This window comes from Scyliorhinus canicula, chromosome 7, assembly GCF_902713615.1.
Source record: "Scyliorhinus canicula chromosome 7, sScyCan1.1, whole genome shotgun sequence".
Lineage (NCBI taxonomy): Eukaryota > Metazoa > Chordata > Chondrichthyes > Carcharhiniformes > Scyliorhinidae > Scyliorhinus > Scyliorhinus canicula.
The window spans coordinates 46714091-46730108 of NC_052152.1; the positions used below are offsets into that span (position 1 = coordinate 46714091).

The 16018-nt window shown below is 48.8% G+C and overlaps 1 protein-coding gene across 6 annotated transcripts in view; it reads right to left on the minus strand.

The window, feature by feature from the left end:
* The window catches only part of stxbp5l (syntaxin binding protein 5-like), a 721261-nt gene that overhangs the window by 291047 nt on the left and 414196 nt on the right, over positions 1-16018 (minus strand). For all 6 annotated transcript variants that reach the window (XM_038801940.1, XM_038801939.1, XM_038801935.1 and 3 more), the window contains exon 13: positions 15056-15123. In XM_038801940.1, coding sequence (XP_038657868.1) covers positions 15056-15123 — 68 coding nt within the window. The remainder of the gene's footprint in view (positions 1-15055; positions 15124-16018) is intronic.

Consider the following 16018-nt stretch of genomic DNA (forward strand, 5'->3'; position numbering starts at 1 on the left):
GTAACCAAAAGCTCAGATGACAATGATGAGTTCAAGTCAAAATACTCCAGGACAGAACGACTGGGGTGAATTCTCTGCCGGACGGATTCTCCGTTCCACTGGCAGCACAGCCCCTCCCATCGGTTTCCCCATGGCATGGGTGGCCACAATGAGAAATCCTCTTGGCCAGTGTCTGAAACAGAGAATCCTGCTGCCGGCGATTGCGAGCCACAAGGAACACACGGCGGGAGAGGCAGAGAATTTATCCAATTGTTTGACGGGCTGGGTAGAGCTCAGTGAAGGAGGAAATAATCCTGTTTGATTAAGTGGCGGAAAGTGACTGAGAGAGGTCACAAAAACTGCCACCGAGACGGGCTTTTGGAAAGGGGTCTGAAAGAGCTTACTACCAACAAGGATATGTTCTATGAATGCAGGTATCATGTTTACCTGCTTGTGTATGTGGAGCATAGAGCTGCGTGTCATGTTACATAGTGTTTAATAGGAAATCATTTGTTAAGGTTAAAAGGTGACTAGTGGTGTGTCTCATGGCTTGGTGTTGGGACCACAACATTTCACAATATACATTAATGATCTGGAAGAGGAACTGAGGGCACTGTTGCTAAATGTGCAGATGATACAAAGATTTCTTTAAATAAATGTTTTTTATTGGATTTTCAAACAAAGTATATTTGCTATTATGTACACAGGATATGAAATATATATATATATATATATAAGGGCACACACACAAATCACAAAGGGAGAGGAAAAAATAAAAAAATAGTAACAACACAAGAGAAGTACAAAATCAAATAATGTAACTGGTAGGGTATTATCACCCGCCCAACTTGGCAAAATTATTACGCACATAAGTAGGCAGCTGTTTGTGTGTGTGTGTGGGTGGGTGGGGGGGTGGGGGGGGGGGGGGGGGGGGGGGGGGGGGGTGGGGGGGGGGGGGGGGGGGCACCCGGGGGGGGGGGGGAGGAAGATATACAATTGGGTGCCGGTGAGACAATTCTGGAGGGTAATCCTCGAATGGGTCTGGTGCTGATGTTGCCCCTTGTTTCTCCCGGACGGATTTTTCTGCCGTTGTCATCTCGTGCTCACTACCGCTTCAGACGGCCCTCCCGTCTTCCGCCTGTATTCTATTTTTTCTCTGTTCCTGCGGATGCCAAGTTTATTAACGTTTCCCTGCCACCACCATCCTCCCCCCCCCCCCCCCCCCCCCACCCGCCTGGCTCCCCTTTATTGTTCCCTCTTCTCTCCCCCCCCCCCCCCACGTCACCTCTACAGGCAGTATTGAGAAAGCAAGGGGCTGCAGAAGGACTTGTGCAGGCTAGGAGAGTGGGCAAAGAAGTGGCACATGGAAAACAACGTGGAAAATATGTGAGGTTATGCACTTTGGAAGAAGAAATGGAGGCACAGCCTTTTCTAAATGGGGAAATGCTAATGAAATCAGAAGCACAAAGGGACTTTCCACAAAAGAACAGGGCCATGCTATGATTATGCAATTAACCTCCAATTTACAGACAAAAGAGGTCATCAGACTCTGCTCAAGATTCTCTTCAGGTTTACATGCAGGTTCAGTCGGCCGTTAGGAAGGCAAATGCAATGTTAGCATTTGGGGCTAGAATACAAGACTAGGGATGTACTTTTGAGGCTGTATTAGGCTTTGGGTCAGACCCCATTTGGGAGTATTGTGAGCAGTCTTGGGCCCCATATCTAAGGAAGGATGTGCTGGCCTCGGAAAAACCCCAGAGGAGGTTCACATTATGATCCCTGGAATGAAGAGCTTGCCTTATGAGGAACGATTTGGGACTGTTATCGATGGAGTTTAGAAGGATGAGAGGGGATCTTATTGAAACTTACAGGATACTGAGAGGCCTGGATAGAGGGGACCTGGAGAAGACGTCTCGAGAGTAGGAGAAAATAGAACCCGAGGTCACAGCCTCAGACTGAAGGGACAATCCTTTAAAATAGAGATGAGGAGGAATTTCTTCAGCCAGAGGGGGTGAATCTGTGGAACTTTTTGCTTCAGAAGGCTGTGGAGATATAATAACTGAGTGTCTTGAAGACAAGAGACAGAGAGGTTCTTGATTAATAAGGGGATCATGGGTTATGGGGAGAAGGCAGGAGAATCGAGATGAGAAATATATCAGCCATGATTGAATGGCATAGCAGATCAATGGGCCGAATGGCCTAATTCTGCTCCTATGTCTTATGGTCTTATGATACATGTATGCTGTTCTGGTTAGGTTTGAAGTTTAATTATTGTTTTTCTTTTGTTTTAATAATTTTTTAAAAATAACCAAGTCCCATTATGCAATCACTCCTGCAGTGAATCGATCTTTCTCCAATAGCTTAAAAATTTTAAAAAACGCTGCAACTCTGGTCCAGGATTTTTTTTTCTTTCTTCTAAATTTAGAGTACCCAATTATTTTTTTTCCCAATTAAGGGGCAATTTAGCATGGCCAATCCACCTAACCTGCACATCTTTGGGTTTTGGGGGTGAAACCATGCAGACATGGGGAGAATGTGCAAACTCCGACCCAGGGCCGGGATTCGAACCCGGGTCCTCAGCGCCGTAGTCCCAGTGCTAGCCACTGCGGTCTATGGTCCAGTATCTTAGCCACATTTGGGATCTGACCAGGCATCCGTAACAGTTAGCGCACATCTGGTGTACTGTGTACAATTTTGGTCTCCTTATTTAAGATGTGTTCAAAGCAATTCCAAGAAAGTTCATTCGACTGATATATGGGATGAATGTGGGGCTGGGAGTTACCTTTTAAAGGTTGGGCAGACTATGACTGTATCCTTTGAAGCATAGAAAAATGAGTGCAGATCTTATTGAAATATACAAGATCTAGTGGAGAGGTGAATGCTGACCGGATTTTACCCCTTGTGGGAGAGACTAGAATTAAGAAACACAGTTTCAAAATAAGCGGAGGAATTATCTTTTCTGAGTATTGACACCTGCACAGGATTCGTGAAGTTCCACGACAGCAAAACTGGGGCCGAAAGGGGGCCTAGCACTGGCGCCACGTGGAACACAATCAATTCGAATGAGAAACAGTGCCGGATTTGCCGGGTCCGAGACCGACACTCAAGAAGCTGACAAGCTGCAACCGAAAATACATACTTCATTCCCCACACACACCATTCCAACCAACAAAATGGCAGCAAGGAGAGTGGTCCCAAGATTCACCGATGCCGAGCTGGAGACCCTCCTGGGCGCAGCGGAGGAGAGGCAGTTGACCATGTATCCCCACCCGGGAAGGAGTGCCAGCTGCTGCCATACGCTGCGCCTGAGCGTAGGTGGCAGACGGTCAGTGCCACGAGCAATACCATCCCGACTGGCCAACAATGCCGGACAAAACTGAACAACCTCCTCAGGGCGGCAGGAGTGAGTAGGCAACACTGTGCCCCTAACATTAACCCGCATCCCAGACACCCGTAACCCTATCCCACCCCCCATGTCCCAGACACCTGTAACCCGATCCCCCCCCCCCCCCCCCCCCCCCCCCTTCGACTGTCCAACACTCTTGTTTTCTGTTCCATCCACCACTGCCAGAGAAGGCCGCCCATAACCGCCTGGAGGGGGACAGCCAGACCTGTGGCCCCTCACTGTGGCAGAGCAGAGGGCCCTGGACATGGCCGACGACTCAGAGGAAAGGGAGATCGCCAGGATGGAGGTCAGCCACGGGCAAGGAAGTGAGACTCTGCTGATTTGCGGTTCCCCGCGTTACGCGTGTCAAACCCCCCCACACCCCAACACCCGCCCCCCACACTACCTCTGCCCTCACACTCTCCGCCACACCACCCACCAACTCCCGGCTCACGGTATTACCATGCCTCCTGTCTTGTGAATGAAAATCGCTTATTGTTACAAGTAGCTTCAAATGAAGTTACTGTGAAAAGCCCCTAGTCGCCACATTCCGGCGCCGATTCGGGGAGGCTGGTACGGGAATTGAACTGTGCTGCTGGCCTGCCTTGGTCTGCTTTAAAAGCCAGCTCTTTAGCCCTGTGCTAAAGCAGTCCCTTGTGTTTTACAGGATCTGCTGGTGATGGGGCGGGTCCATCCTGTGACCCCCATCCCCAGTCAGTGCCACAGCTGGAGACCTATGTAAGCCGAGCAGTGACGAGGAGAGCAGCCCAGACAGCAGCCCTCGACCCGAGACTCGAGTCTGAGGATGACACTGACTTCCATTACAGCTGTCTCCAACACCCTCCACCATCCCAGAGACACTCACCTCGGTTGGGCACTTTAGTGAACAGGATCCTGGGACACTCTCTGGTGCGCACCACACAGGTGATCCGGTAGGAACACTCGAGGGGGCAGGCGGTCGGACGGCAGGCCAAATCCAGAAACTAGCTGCCGTCCAGAAGTGTTTCGGGTTTCTGGAGGGGACAGTCCCATCGATGTATGAGGGGACTGATTGAGGGGTTGTCGGCAAGCATCCAGCACCTGCAGGCATAGGTGGTGGAGTCCAACAGCGTGAAGAAGCAGGAGGTATTGCCACCCATGCGTGCCAAGTCAGGCCAATACCGCACTGGTGGCATCCACGGTGGAGGTACTGGAGGCGAGGGTTGCGGCTATGGATCAGCATGTCCAAGGCCTGGGTATTCTGTGCAGGCGCTGGCCGAGGCCCAGGACAGGGTTGCCACCTCACAGGCAGCCATGTGCAAAAGCAACCTGGAAATTGTAGCGGTGTTTCCGAGTGTGGTCCCGTCACAGCAGGCCATGCCTGGGAACGTCGTCGGCATTATCAGGCACTGGTTGACGTGGTGCAGGCGCTGGCTGATCTGACAGAAGGTGGTGGCACAGTCTGGGTGATGTTACAAAGTCCCAGACGTCAATGTGGCGCAGTCCCATACCACGATGGTCCACTCCCTGTGCTCCATGCAGCATGCAGACCCTGGTCGAGATCAGAGTGGGATTCCAGGACTGACGGTGCCAGTCGCCAGGTGGTGGGGGAGCCTCAGGAGATAGCTCCGCTTGCACCCCCGTTCCATGGAGTAGCCCGGGGACCATCGGGCAGCCCGATGGAGGAGGAAGTGATGGGGTCCATGCCGGTGACTCACAGAGGGTAGGTGCTGGAACACCGGAGCACCTCGGACTCCCCCACACCCGTCCTGTCCCTGGTGCATCTGGCGGGGTAGTGGGCGGAACAGGTCGGCACCAGTCCACCTGGGACACCCGAGCAGCAACCGGCCCCATCCATGCCCTGATGCCCCCAGAAGATGGCCGCCAACAGGGACCCAGGTCGTAGGGTGGGAATCACAACTGGCTGCCTCCACTCCTGTTATTGGGAGGTGCCTTTGGGCAGTGGCAGGCACACTAGCAGTTATGCTGGTGAACAGAAATGAGGTAGTGGGGGAGAAGGCGAGAGGGGCGGCTGGGGGGACGAGTGAAGTGGGGGAGGGGGGAGGAGGAGGATAAGAGGCGACTTAATAGAGGTCTATAAGATGATGAGAGGGATAGATAGATAGTGGACGTTCAGAGACTATTTCCTCGGGTGGATGTAGCTGTTACAAGGGGGCATAACTATAAAGTTCAGGGTGGGAGATATAGGAGGGATGTCCGAGGTACTCTTTACTCAGAGAGTGGTTAGGGTGTGGAATGGACTGCCTGCTGTGATAGTGGAGTCGGACACTTTTGAAACTTTCAAGCGGTCACTGGATAGGCACATGGAGCACACCAGAATGACAGGGAGTGGGATAGCTTGATCTTAATTTCGGACAATGCTCGGCACAACATCGAGGGCCAAACGGCCTGTTCTGTGCTGTATTGTTCTATGTCTTTCTGCAGGAGACGCACCTCCGTGAGAAGGACCAGGTTAGGTTAAGGAAGGGGTGGGTCGGGCATGTTTTCACTCGGGGTTTGATTTGAAATCGAGGGGAGTGACGATTTTAATGAGCAACAAAATGGGATTTGTGAGTGTGAAGGAGGTGAGGGATCCGGGTGGGAGATATGTCATTGTGAGTGCCGTATTGGAAGGGGCATCGGTAGTGTTGGTAAATGTGTATGCCCCAAATTGGGATGATGTGGGTTTTATGGGGGGTTGCTGTCAGCGATCTTGGATTTGATCTTGGTCCTGGAGCCGAGGGTGGATAGGTCAAGCCCCAGGTCGATGGGTAGGTACGAATGGCGAGGGAGCTGGTGGGGTTTATGGAGAGGATGCGTATGGTCGACCCATGGCGTTTTCAGAATCCAGGGGGAGTATTCCTTCTTTTCACAAGCCCATAAGGTCTATTCGAGGATTGACTACTTCGTAGTGAGTCCGGAGATTTTGGTTGGGGTGGAGGGGGCAGAGTATGCAGGGATACCTATCTCGGACTATGCACCCCACTGGCTGGAGATTTGCTTCAGAACAGGACGAGAGCAGAGGTCGGGGTGGTGGTTTGACTCGGGGTTGTTGGCGGATGGCGGTTTTTGTGATGGGGGCGCTATTCTCCAAAATGGAGACTAAGTGTTTGCGCCATCCTGAACGCCGTTGCGTTTCACGACGGTGCAAAACGGGCGCGGGGACAATCGATTCTGGCCCCCACAGGAAGTCAGCACTGCGCTGGAGCGGTTCACGCCACTCCAACCTCCCTTCCCGGCGCCAAATGGGTACCACGCATGCGCAGTTGGGCCGCGCCAAACCGCGCATGCGCAGTTGGGCTGCGCCAACCCTCACATGCGCGGGGGACTTCTTCAGCGCACTGGCCCCTACGCAACATGGCGTGGGGGTTTAGGGGCCGGCCGCGCAACAAAGTAGGCCGGGGGGGGGGGGGAGAGGCCGGCCCTCCAACCGGTGGGCCCCGATTGCGGGCCTGACCCCTGCGGAGGCCCCCCCACCTCCCACCCCCACCCCCCCAGGCCGCACCCCGACCCTTCGCGCAGAGTTCCCGCCGGCAGCGACCAGGGGTGAACGGCGCCGGCAGAGCTCTGCTGTTTCTACGTGGACGTTCAGCTCATCCGGGCCGGAAAATCCACGGCCCCCACGATCGGGGCCACGGCAAACGCAAATGGCGCCGATTCTCCGCACCTCGGAGAATTGCGTGCCGGCGTCAGAGCGGTGTGGCGCGGTTGCGGTAATTCTCCAGCCCTGCGCAGGGCTCGGAGAATCGCACCCAAGGTGTGGGCCGCGATTAAGAAATATGTGGAGTTCAATCAGGATGGGGAGGTGTCAGCGAGCATTTTTTTGGGAAGCACTGAAGGCAGTGATCCGGGAAGAAATTTTTTTTTTTACGGCTGGTGCAGATAAGGAAAGGCGGATGGAACATGACAGTCTAGTGAGCAAGTGAGTGGAGGTGGACGGAATATTTGAGGATGCCCATCGTGGAGGGATTGGCGAGGAGGAAAAAGTTGCAGAGGCAGTTTGACAGGTTGACAACAGGAGGGCGGTAGGGCAACTGCGTAGGGCAAGAGGGGTGCAATATGAATATGGGGAGCAGGCGAGCCACATGCTGGCGCACCAGCTGTGGAAGCAGGCTGCGTCCAGGGAAATATTGAAGATAGGGACTGGGACTGGGTATGTGGTGTTGGAGCCAGGGAAGATAAATTAGGCATTTAGAGAGTACTACCAGGGACTTTACGAGGCGGACCTGGGAAGAGAAGAGGGGGACATGGGGCGATTTCTGGACGAGCTGGAATTTCCCCATGTGGAGGAAGCACAAGAGGCTCGCGTTGGAGGAGTCCCTCGGGCTGAGGGAAGTGCTGGATAGTATCAGGGGTATGAAGTTGGGGAAGACCACTAGGCCACATGGCCACCTGCTGTAATTTTATAAGGAATTTGCAGCGGACCTGGCACCACATCTGTTGGGGGCGTTTAATGAAGCACTGGAGAATGGGAAGTTGCCAGAGACGATGACGCAGGCAGTAATCATACTAATCCCCAAAACACGGTTGTGAAAGTATTGGCTAAGTTGTTGGTGGGGAGAATGAAGGACTGAGTCCCAGGGGTGGTTGCAGAAGATCAAACAGGATTCGTGAAGGGCAGGCAGCTCGCGAGTACTATAAGACAGCTGTTGAATGTGCCGATGAATCCGTCGGGGGCTCTGGACCGGAGATGGTGGTGTCCATGGACCGGAGAAGGCACATAATCGGGTGGAGTGGTGGTATTTGTTTGAAGTGTTATAAGACTATAAGACTATTAGATATAGGAGCAGAATCAGGCCACTAGGCTCATCGAGTCTGCTCCGCCATTCAATCATGGCTGATATTTTCTCATCCCCACTTTCCTGCCTTCTCCCCATAACCCCTGATCCCCTTATTAATCAAGAATCTATCTATCTCTGTCTTAAAGACACTCAGTGAATTGGCCTCCACAGCCTTCTGCAGCAAAGAATTCCACAGATTTACCACCCTCTGGCTGAAGAAATTCCTCCTCATCTCTGTTTTAAAGGATCGTCCCTTAAGTCTAAGACGGTGTCCTCTGGTTCTAGTATTTCCTACAAGTGGAAACATCCTCTCCACATCTACTCTATCCAGGCCTCGCAGTATCTTGTAAGTTTCAATAAGATCCCCTCTCATCCTTCTAAACTCCAACGAGTACAGACCCAGAGTCCTCAAACGTTTCTCATACGACAAGTTCTTCATTCCAGGGATCATTCTTGTGAACCTCCTCTGGACCCTTTCCAAGGCCAGCACATCATTCCTTAGATGCGGGGCCCAAAACTGCTCACAATACTCCAAATGGAGTCTGACCAGAGCCTTATACAGCCTCAGAAGTACATTCCTGGTCTTGTATTCTAGCCCTCTCGACATGAATGCTAACATTACATTTGCCTTCTTAGCTGCCGACTGAACCTGCACATTAACCTTAAGAGAATCGTGATAAAGGATTCCCAAGTCTCTTTGTGCTTCTGCTTTCCGAAGCATTTCCCCATTTAGAAAATAGTCTATGCCTAAATTCCTCCTTCCAAAGTGCATAACCTCACACTTTTCCGCATTGTATTTCATTTGCCACTTCATTGCCCACTCTCCTAGCTTGTCCAGCCCCCTTGCTTCCTCAATACTACCTGTCCCTCTACAGATCTTTGTATCATCTGCAAACGTAGAAACAGTGCCTTCAGCACCCTCTTCCAGATCATTAATGTATATTGTAAAACGTTGTGGTCCCAGCACAGACCCCTGAGGCACACCACTAGTCACCGGCCGCCACCCTGAAAAAGACCCCTTTTTCCCCACTCTCTGCCTTCTGCCAGTCAGCCAATCCTCTATCCATGTCAGGATCTTACCCTGAACACCATGAGCTCTTAACTTATTTAACAGTCTCCTATGCGGCACCTTGTCAAAGGCCTTCTGGAAATCTAAATAAATCATGTCCACTGGTTCTCCTTTGTCTAACTTCCTTGTTACCTCCTCAAAGAACTCTAAACGATTTGTCAGACACGACCTCCCTTTGACAATGCTGAGGTGACTCAGTCCTATTTTACCATGCACTTCCAAGTGCTTCACGATCTCATCTTTAATAACAGACACTAAAATCTTACCAATGACCGAAGTCAGGCTAACCGGCCTATAATTTTCCGTCTTCTGCCTCCCTCCCTTCTTAAACATTGGTGTTACATTAGCCACCTTGCAGTCCTCTGTCGCCCTTCCTGCCTCCAGTGATTCCTGAAAGATCATCACTAATGCCTCCACAATTTCCTCAGCTATCTTTTTTTGGACCCTGGGGTGTAGTCCATCCAATCCAGGTGACTTATCCACCTTCAGACCTTTCAGATTCCCCAAAACCTTCTCCCTAGTAATGGTCACTACACTCACCTCTGCCCCCTGGTTCTCCTGGAGCTCTGGCATCCCACTGGTGTCTTCCACCGTGAAGACTGAAGCAAAGTAACTATTCAGTTCGTCTGCCATTTCTTTGTTTCCTATTATTACTTCTTCAGCCACATTTTCTAGTGGTCCAATGTCTATTTTTGCCTCTCACTTACCTTTTATATATTGAAAAAGATATCTTCCTACCTTCCTTTATATTACTTACTAGCTTGCACTCATACTTCATCTTCTCCCCCCTTATTGATTTTTTAGTTGTCCTCTGCTCGCTTTTAAAGGCTTCCCAATCTTCTGGTTTCCCACTAATCCTCGCCATTTCGTATGCTTTTTCTTTAGCCTTTATGCTGTCTTTGACATCCCTCGTCAGCCTTGGTTGCCTTGTCCTCCCCTTAGTATGTTTCCTCCTCCTTGGGGTGAATTTCTGTTGTGCCTCCCTAATAACCCCCAAAAACTCCTGACATTGCTGTTCCACTGTCTTCCCTGCTAGGCTCCTTTTCCAATCAACTCTGGCCAGCTCTTCCCTCCTGTCTTTGTAGTTACCCTTATTTAATTGTAATACTGTTACATCTGATTGCAGCTTCTCCCTCTCAAACTGCAGGGTAAATTCTATCATATTGTTCACTGCTCCCCAAGGATTCCTTCACCTTAAGTTCTCTAATCAAGTCTGCCTCATTACACAGTGCCAAATCCAGAAATGCCTGTTCCCCAGTAGGCTCTCTCTCAAGCTGCTCCAAAAAAACCATCTCTTAGACATTCCACAAATTCCACTTCTTGGGATCCACTACCAACCTGATTTTCTCAGTCCACCTGCATATTGAAGTCCCCCATGATTATTGTAATATTGCCTTTTTTTACATGCCTTTTCTATCTCCTGACTTATTTTCTGCCCCACATCCTGACTACTGCTAGGAGGCCTGTACATAACTCCCGTCAGGGTCTTTTTACCTTTGCAATTCCGCAACTTTACCCACAGAGATGCTATGCCATCTGATCCTATATCGCTCCTTGCTATCGATTTAACTTCATTCCTTACTAACAATGCAACCCCGCCCCCTTTGCCCATCTGCCTGTCATTTCGATAGGACATATATCCTTGGATATTTAGATCACAGCCCTGACCCCTTGCAGCCATGTCTCTGTGATGCCCACAATATCGTACGGCCAATGTAAATGTGCGCAACAAGCTAATTTACCTTGTTCCGTATACTGCGGCATTTAGGTACAACACCCTCAATCCTGCATTGACCACCTCACTTTTCACACTCCTCAGTCACTGTACCCTGTACTGTGGCCCTTGTTGATTTTTGACTATGGCTTCTCTGCCTTAAACTTTCCCCCTTACTGCTTTTTGTTTCGGGCCCCGTTTTACATCCCTCCGACTTCCTGCATTGGTTCCCATCTCCCTGCCACATTAGTTTAAACCCTCCCCAACAGCACTAGCAAACACCCCCCAGGACATCGGTTTCAGTTCTACCCAGGTGCAGACTGTCTGGTTTGTACTGGTCCCACCTCCCCCAGAACCGATTCCAATGCCCCAGGAATTTGAATCCCGCCCTCTTGCACCATCTCTAGAGTCACGCATTCATCCTATCTATCCTGCCATTTCTACTCTGGCTAGTGCTGGGAAGGTTTGGGTTTGGACGAGATTTGTGGCATAGGTGCGGTTGTGTATGTGCCACAAAGGGCCAGGATGAGGACGAATGATATGAGCTCACGAAGCTTCGACTTACACAGGGGTGCGAGGCAGGGGTGCCCACTGTCGCTGTTGCTGTTTGCGCTGGCCATAGAGCCGTTGGCAATGGCTCTCAGGGGGTCGGCGGAATGGCGGTGGATTATGAGGGGCCAGAGGACACATCGGGTGTCGCTCTATGCTGATAACCGCTTGCTGTATGTTTCGGATCCGTTGGAGAGTATAGGAAGGATTATGGGCCTGCAGGGGAGGTTTAGAGGTTTCCCGGGGTGTAAACTGGATGTAGGAAAAAGCGAGGTATTCCCGGTAAATGAGCTAGGACAGGGTTCTAATTTAAGGGGGATGCCATTTACGATAGCGAGGGATAGGTTTAGGTACTTGGCGATTCAGGTAGCGAGGGAATGGATGCGGCTCCATAAGTGGAACTTAATAAAGTTGGTGGAGGAGGCCAGATGATCTTAGGAGGTGGGATATGCTGCACTTAAGGGTTGGTGGGGAGGGTCCAAGTGGTGAAAATGAATATTCTGCCAAGGTCCTTGTTTATCTTTCAGGCTCTCCTGATCTTTATACCCAAGGCTTTTTTTTCGGAAGGTGGACACGATCATCTCGGACTTTGTACGGGCGGGGAAGGTGCCGAGGGTGGGGAGGACCCTGCTATTGAGGCAAAGGCAGCAGGGAGGGTTGGCATTGCCAAACTTGTTTCACCATTAACGGTCGGCGAATGTAGATAGGGTGCGGCGGTGGTGGGAAGTAGAAGGGGTAGAGTGGGTTAGGATGGAGGAGGAATCGTGTAAGGGGCTATGGTGATAACATTGTTGCCAATGGCTCTGAGTAGGTATCCAGGGAGCCCACTGGTGCAGTCCATGGTGAAGATATGGAATTAGCTGAGGAGGCATTTTAGGATGGAAGGGATGTCGGTGCTAACGCCTTTGTGCGAGAATTATGGGTTTGAGCTGGGGGAATGGATAGTGTATGCAGGAGGTGTAAGGAAGTAGGGCTGGTCAAGGTGAGAGGGATTTGTATTTGTAGGAAGGGTTCGCCAGTCTGGAGGAGCTAAGGGAGAGGGTCGAGCTGCCGAGGAATAATGAGTTCTGGTATCTGCAAGTTAGGGATTTTGTGCAAAAGGTCTGGACGGTGTTCCCTAGGTTGCTGGGATACATCCTACTGGAGCGACTGCTGCTTCCGGATGTGGAAGGAGAGGAAAGAATTGCGGATATATACAAATGGTTGGGGTGCAGGGAGGTGATTGGGTGGTGAGGACCAAGGAGAAATGGGAAGTGGAGTTGGGAGGGGAGATCAATTGCGGAGTATGGAGTGAGCCACTGCGAAGGGTAAATGGAACCTCCACTTGTGCAAGGATGAGCCTGATACAGTTTAAGGTGGTGCACATGAGTGGGTTCTTTCTGGGGGTAGCAGATGAGTGTGAGAGAATGTGGGCGGGGCCCAGCAAATCAAGCACACATGTTTTGGGGTTGCAAAAAATTGGGAAGATTCTGGGCGGGAGTGTTCGCGGTCTTAGCCAGGGTAGTGGAGAAGGAGGTGGACCCAGACCCTTTGATGGCGATATTTGGAGTCTCAGAGATGCCGAAGCTCATGGAGAGGAGGAAGGCCAATGTCTTGGCCTTTGCCTCTCTGACTGCACGGCAGTGAATTTTGCTGGAGTGGCGGTTGACATCGCCACCGGGGGTAGCGGCAACGTTGGGTGACCTGTACGACTTCCTCCGGTTAAGGAAGGTAAAGTATGAGTTAAGGGGCACAGCAGGGGAGTTTGAGAAAAGGTGGAGGATGTTTATGACCGTGTTTGAGGAGCTGTTTGTCGCGGGGTATGGGGAGGGTGGCTGGTGGGGGGAGGGTGGGTGAGGGTGAAAAAGGGGACAAATCTGAACAGACTGTTTAGTTGATTGTTGGGAAGTATGCTTCCTGGGGTGTTTATTTGCTGTAACCTGCTTTGATACAAGTTTGTGATAAAATACATTTAAAAAACAAATCTGCAACGGCCATGATTTAGGCGTCGAAACTGATTCTCTGCCCAATCTCGTTACCCGATTCCGGCATCAACGAACGGAGAATCCCGCCCAAAAGGTCTCCCATTCATAACGGAGATGAGGAGAATTTTTTCTTACAAAGGATTGTGAGTCTTTGGAACTTTCTTCTCCAGAAAGCGGTGAAGGCAGAGTCATTGAATTTGTCCTAAGGCAGAGATGGGTAGATTTTTGATTAACAAGGGAATCACAGGATATTGGGGTAAGTGGGAATGTGGAGTTGAGGCCACAGTCGGATGAGATCTTATTGAATGATGGAGCAGGTTCGAAGGGATGAATGCCCTAGTGTGCTCCTAATTCATATAATTGAATGCATTTTTTATATAACAGCCTACCAGTTATTACCCTTCAAAATGCATACTAACCCAGTCCTACTAGGACTTCTCTGAGGCGCTGTGTCTCTCCCAAGGTAGCTATTGGGCATCTTCACCAACCTCATCACAAAGACTTGCTCCACTGCCACAGCTGCTTTGTGGAAATTAAAGTGACAGCAGCTTTCAACTTTTGTGCCTTTTATTGTTTCACAGGGTATCTGTGCAACATTAGCTAGCAAGCAGTCAGGGCATGTAACTTGTGGGTCTTGGATTCACTCTTAAAGCAGCTGAATTCTTCCATGTGGGCTTTCGGCTAGGTGGCAGAAGTGCAGAGCCTGAAACATCTACAGGATAGCCAGATTCCCCAGGCTATGATAAACACCATACATGTGGCACTGAGCGCAACAATCAAGTTGAGCTTGATGTATGTGAGTGAGAAGGGATTCAATTGCAAAATGTTCAGCTCTTTTGTAATGCAAAGAGTGTTGCGTCTCAATTGGCTGCAGGAGGCATCAGAGAGAAGGTTCTACAGGTTGTGAAGAACATGTGCTTAGCTTAGTAAAGGAGTAAGTGTACTCAAAGTCACTACATTGCATAGTTTCTTCATATTTTTTCAGCCTAATAATGGTGTAACTGTGGTCCAAGTGCTGAGGACAATGTGGAAATTTAAGGCCTTTGTTTTTCTATCCAGCAAGGTATTGGTGAAAGGCCATGTAATTGTGATAGGCCTTGGCATTCACATGGAAGCAAAACCTCTTGCTACATTTGAATCATTAACATTTAGCTTACTGGCTGAATGCATATGTAGCATATTTTAAGATCTACATCAATACACACAATGATCTTAAAAATCATATTCCATGGTGGTTTGGCAAAATTCAATCCACAACAATGTATTTTTAGCTACTAGGAACATCATTAACTTTGCATCATGCATTGATTTCAGGAAAGATTATCCTAGGAATTACTTTAAAACATTTCATAAAATCTTGGTCACAAACAAAATAGGTATTCCGCAACACAAATAAAAAAAAATCACAAGGGAACTTTAACTGTACAACTTTACAACACAACCAGGTACTGTAATGCTATCCATCGCTGTGTGCATCACCTGAAAGAGGAATAACTTTCAAGAGAAGTGCTAAATATGGATTAACGTTTGTTCTGAAGATGTTTTGTTCAAGTCCATACACATTTACACTAGTAAAATCAAAAATATTTAGCACTAACAAGCTATTGATTCATGCTCCATTTATGTTGTCCTTACCCAGTTATGATGATTTCAGGGTATGTTTGTGCACCCAAATTCCATGTACCACCACCAATTGGCCATTCCTAGTAAAACACAAAAGGCGGAAATCATTAGGCTGGTTACAAAGTAAAGTTTACACATTTTTAACAATGTACAGTAATTGATTACCTGTTTTGTGCAACTTCCAGGTAAACAGAATGTCAAAGAAGAACTGTTAACTTTAATAGTCTGATCTATTCAGAAACCTGAACTTGGATTAATTCTGACCATCTCTCCTTCAAATGATCAAATCAAAATAAATAGCAAAAAAGAATATTTCTGAATTACTTCCCAGATCAGCAAATCCATTTTATAGGTTACAACTAACATCCTTGCTGAGTTGGATGTCAGCTGAGAGAGGAGAATTAAATTGAGTTTATTCCTGACTCAGCTCATTTGAATTTTGGATCCTTCAAAACAAATATACTTCCCAGAAACCATCTACAAAGATATGTTTTCCCTATCTGTTTATGTGAATGCCATTTGGAATACCACACTAAATGTTGTCCTCAGCATAGACCAAAAGATGAACACTTCATTATCTGTATTGTTCAGTACTCCCTAAGTACTAAAAGTTAGAAAGGATCTGTAAATGATAGATGCTTTAAATTAGTTACTTGCATTATTCTTCACAAATGAAAGGCAGTACAAAATTCTAATCTAGTTAAACTAGCTCAAGAACTTAGAAACCATTTAAAGGTTAGTAAAATAAACTTTGAAAGAACTGAAGGAATTGAAGAATCTATTAACAATTACAGGTATCACGAGAACAACTTACATTTATATACCATCTTTAGAATATAAAACTTTCCAATGCATTTTAGAGTAACATTGAGAAGCAACAAAAACTATGGCTGAGGAGAGCTTAAAAATAATTGAACGATTGGATAAAAGATGGGTTTGAGAAGGTTTATTAAGGAAGAGAATTATAGAACATAT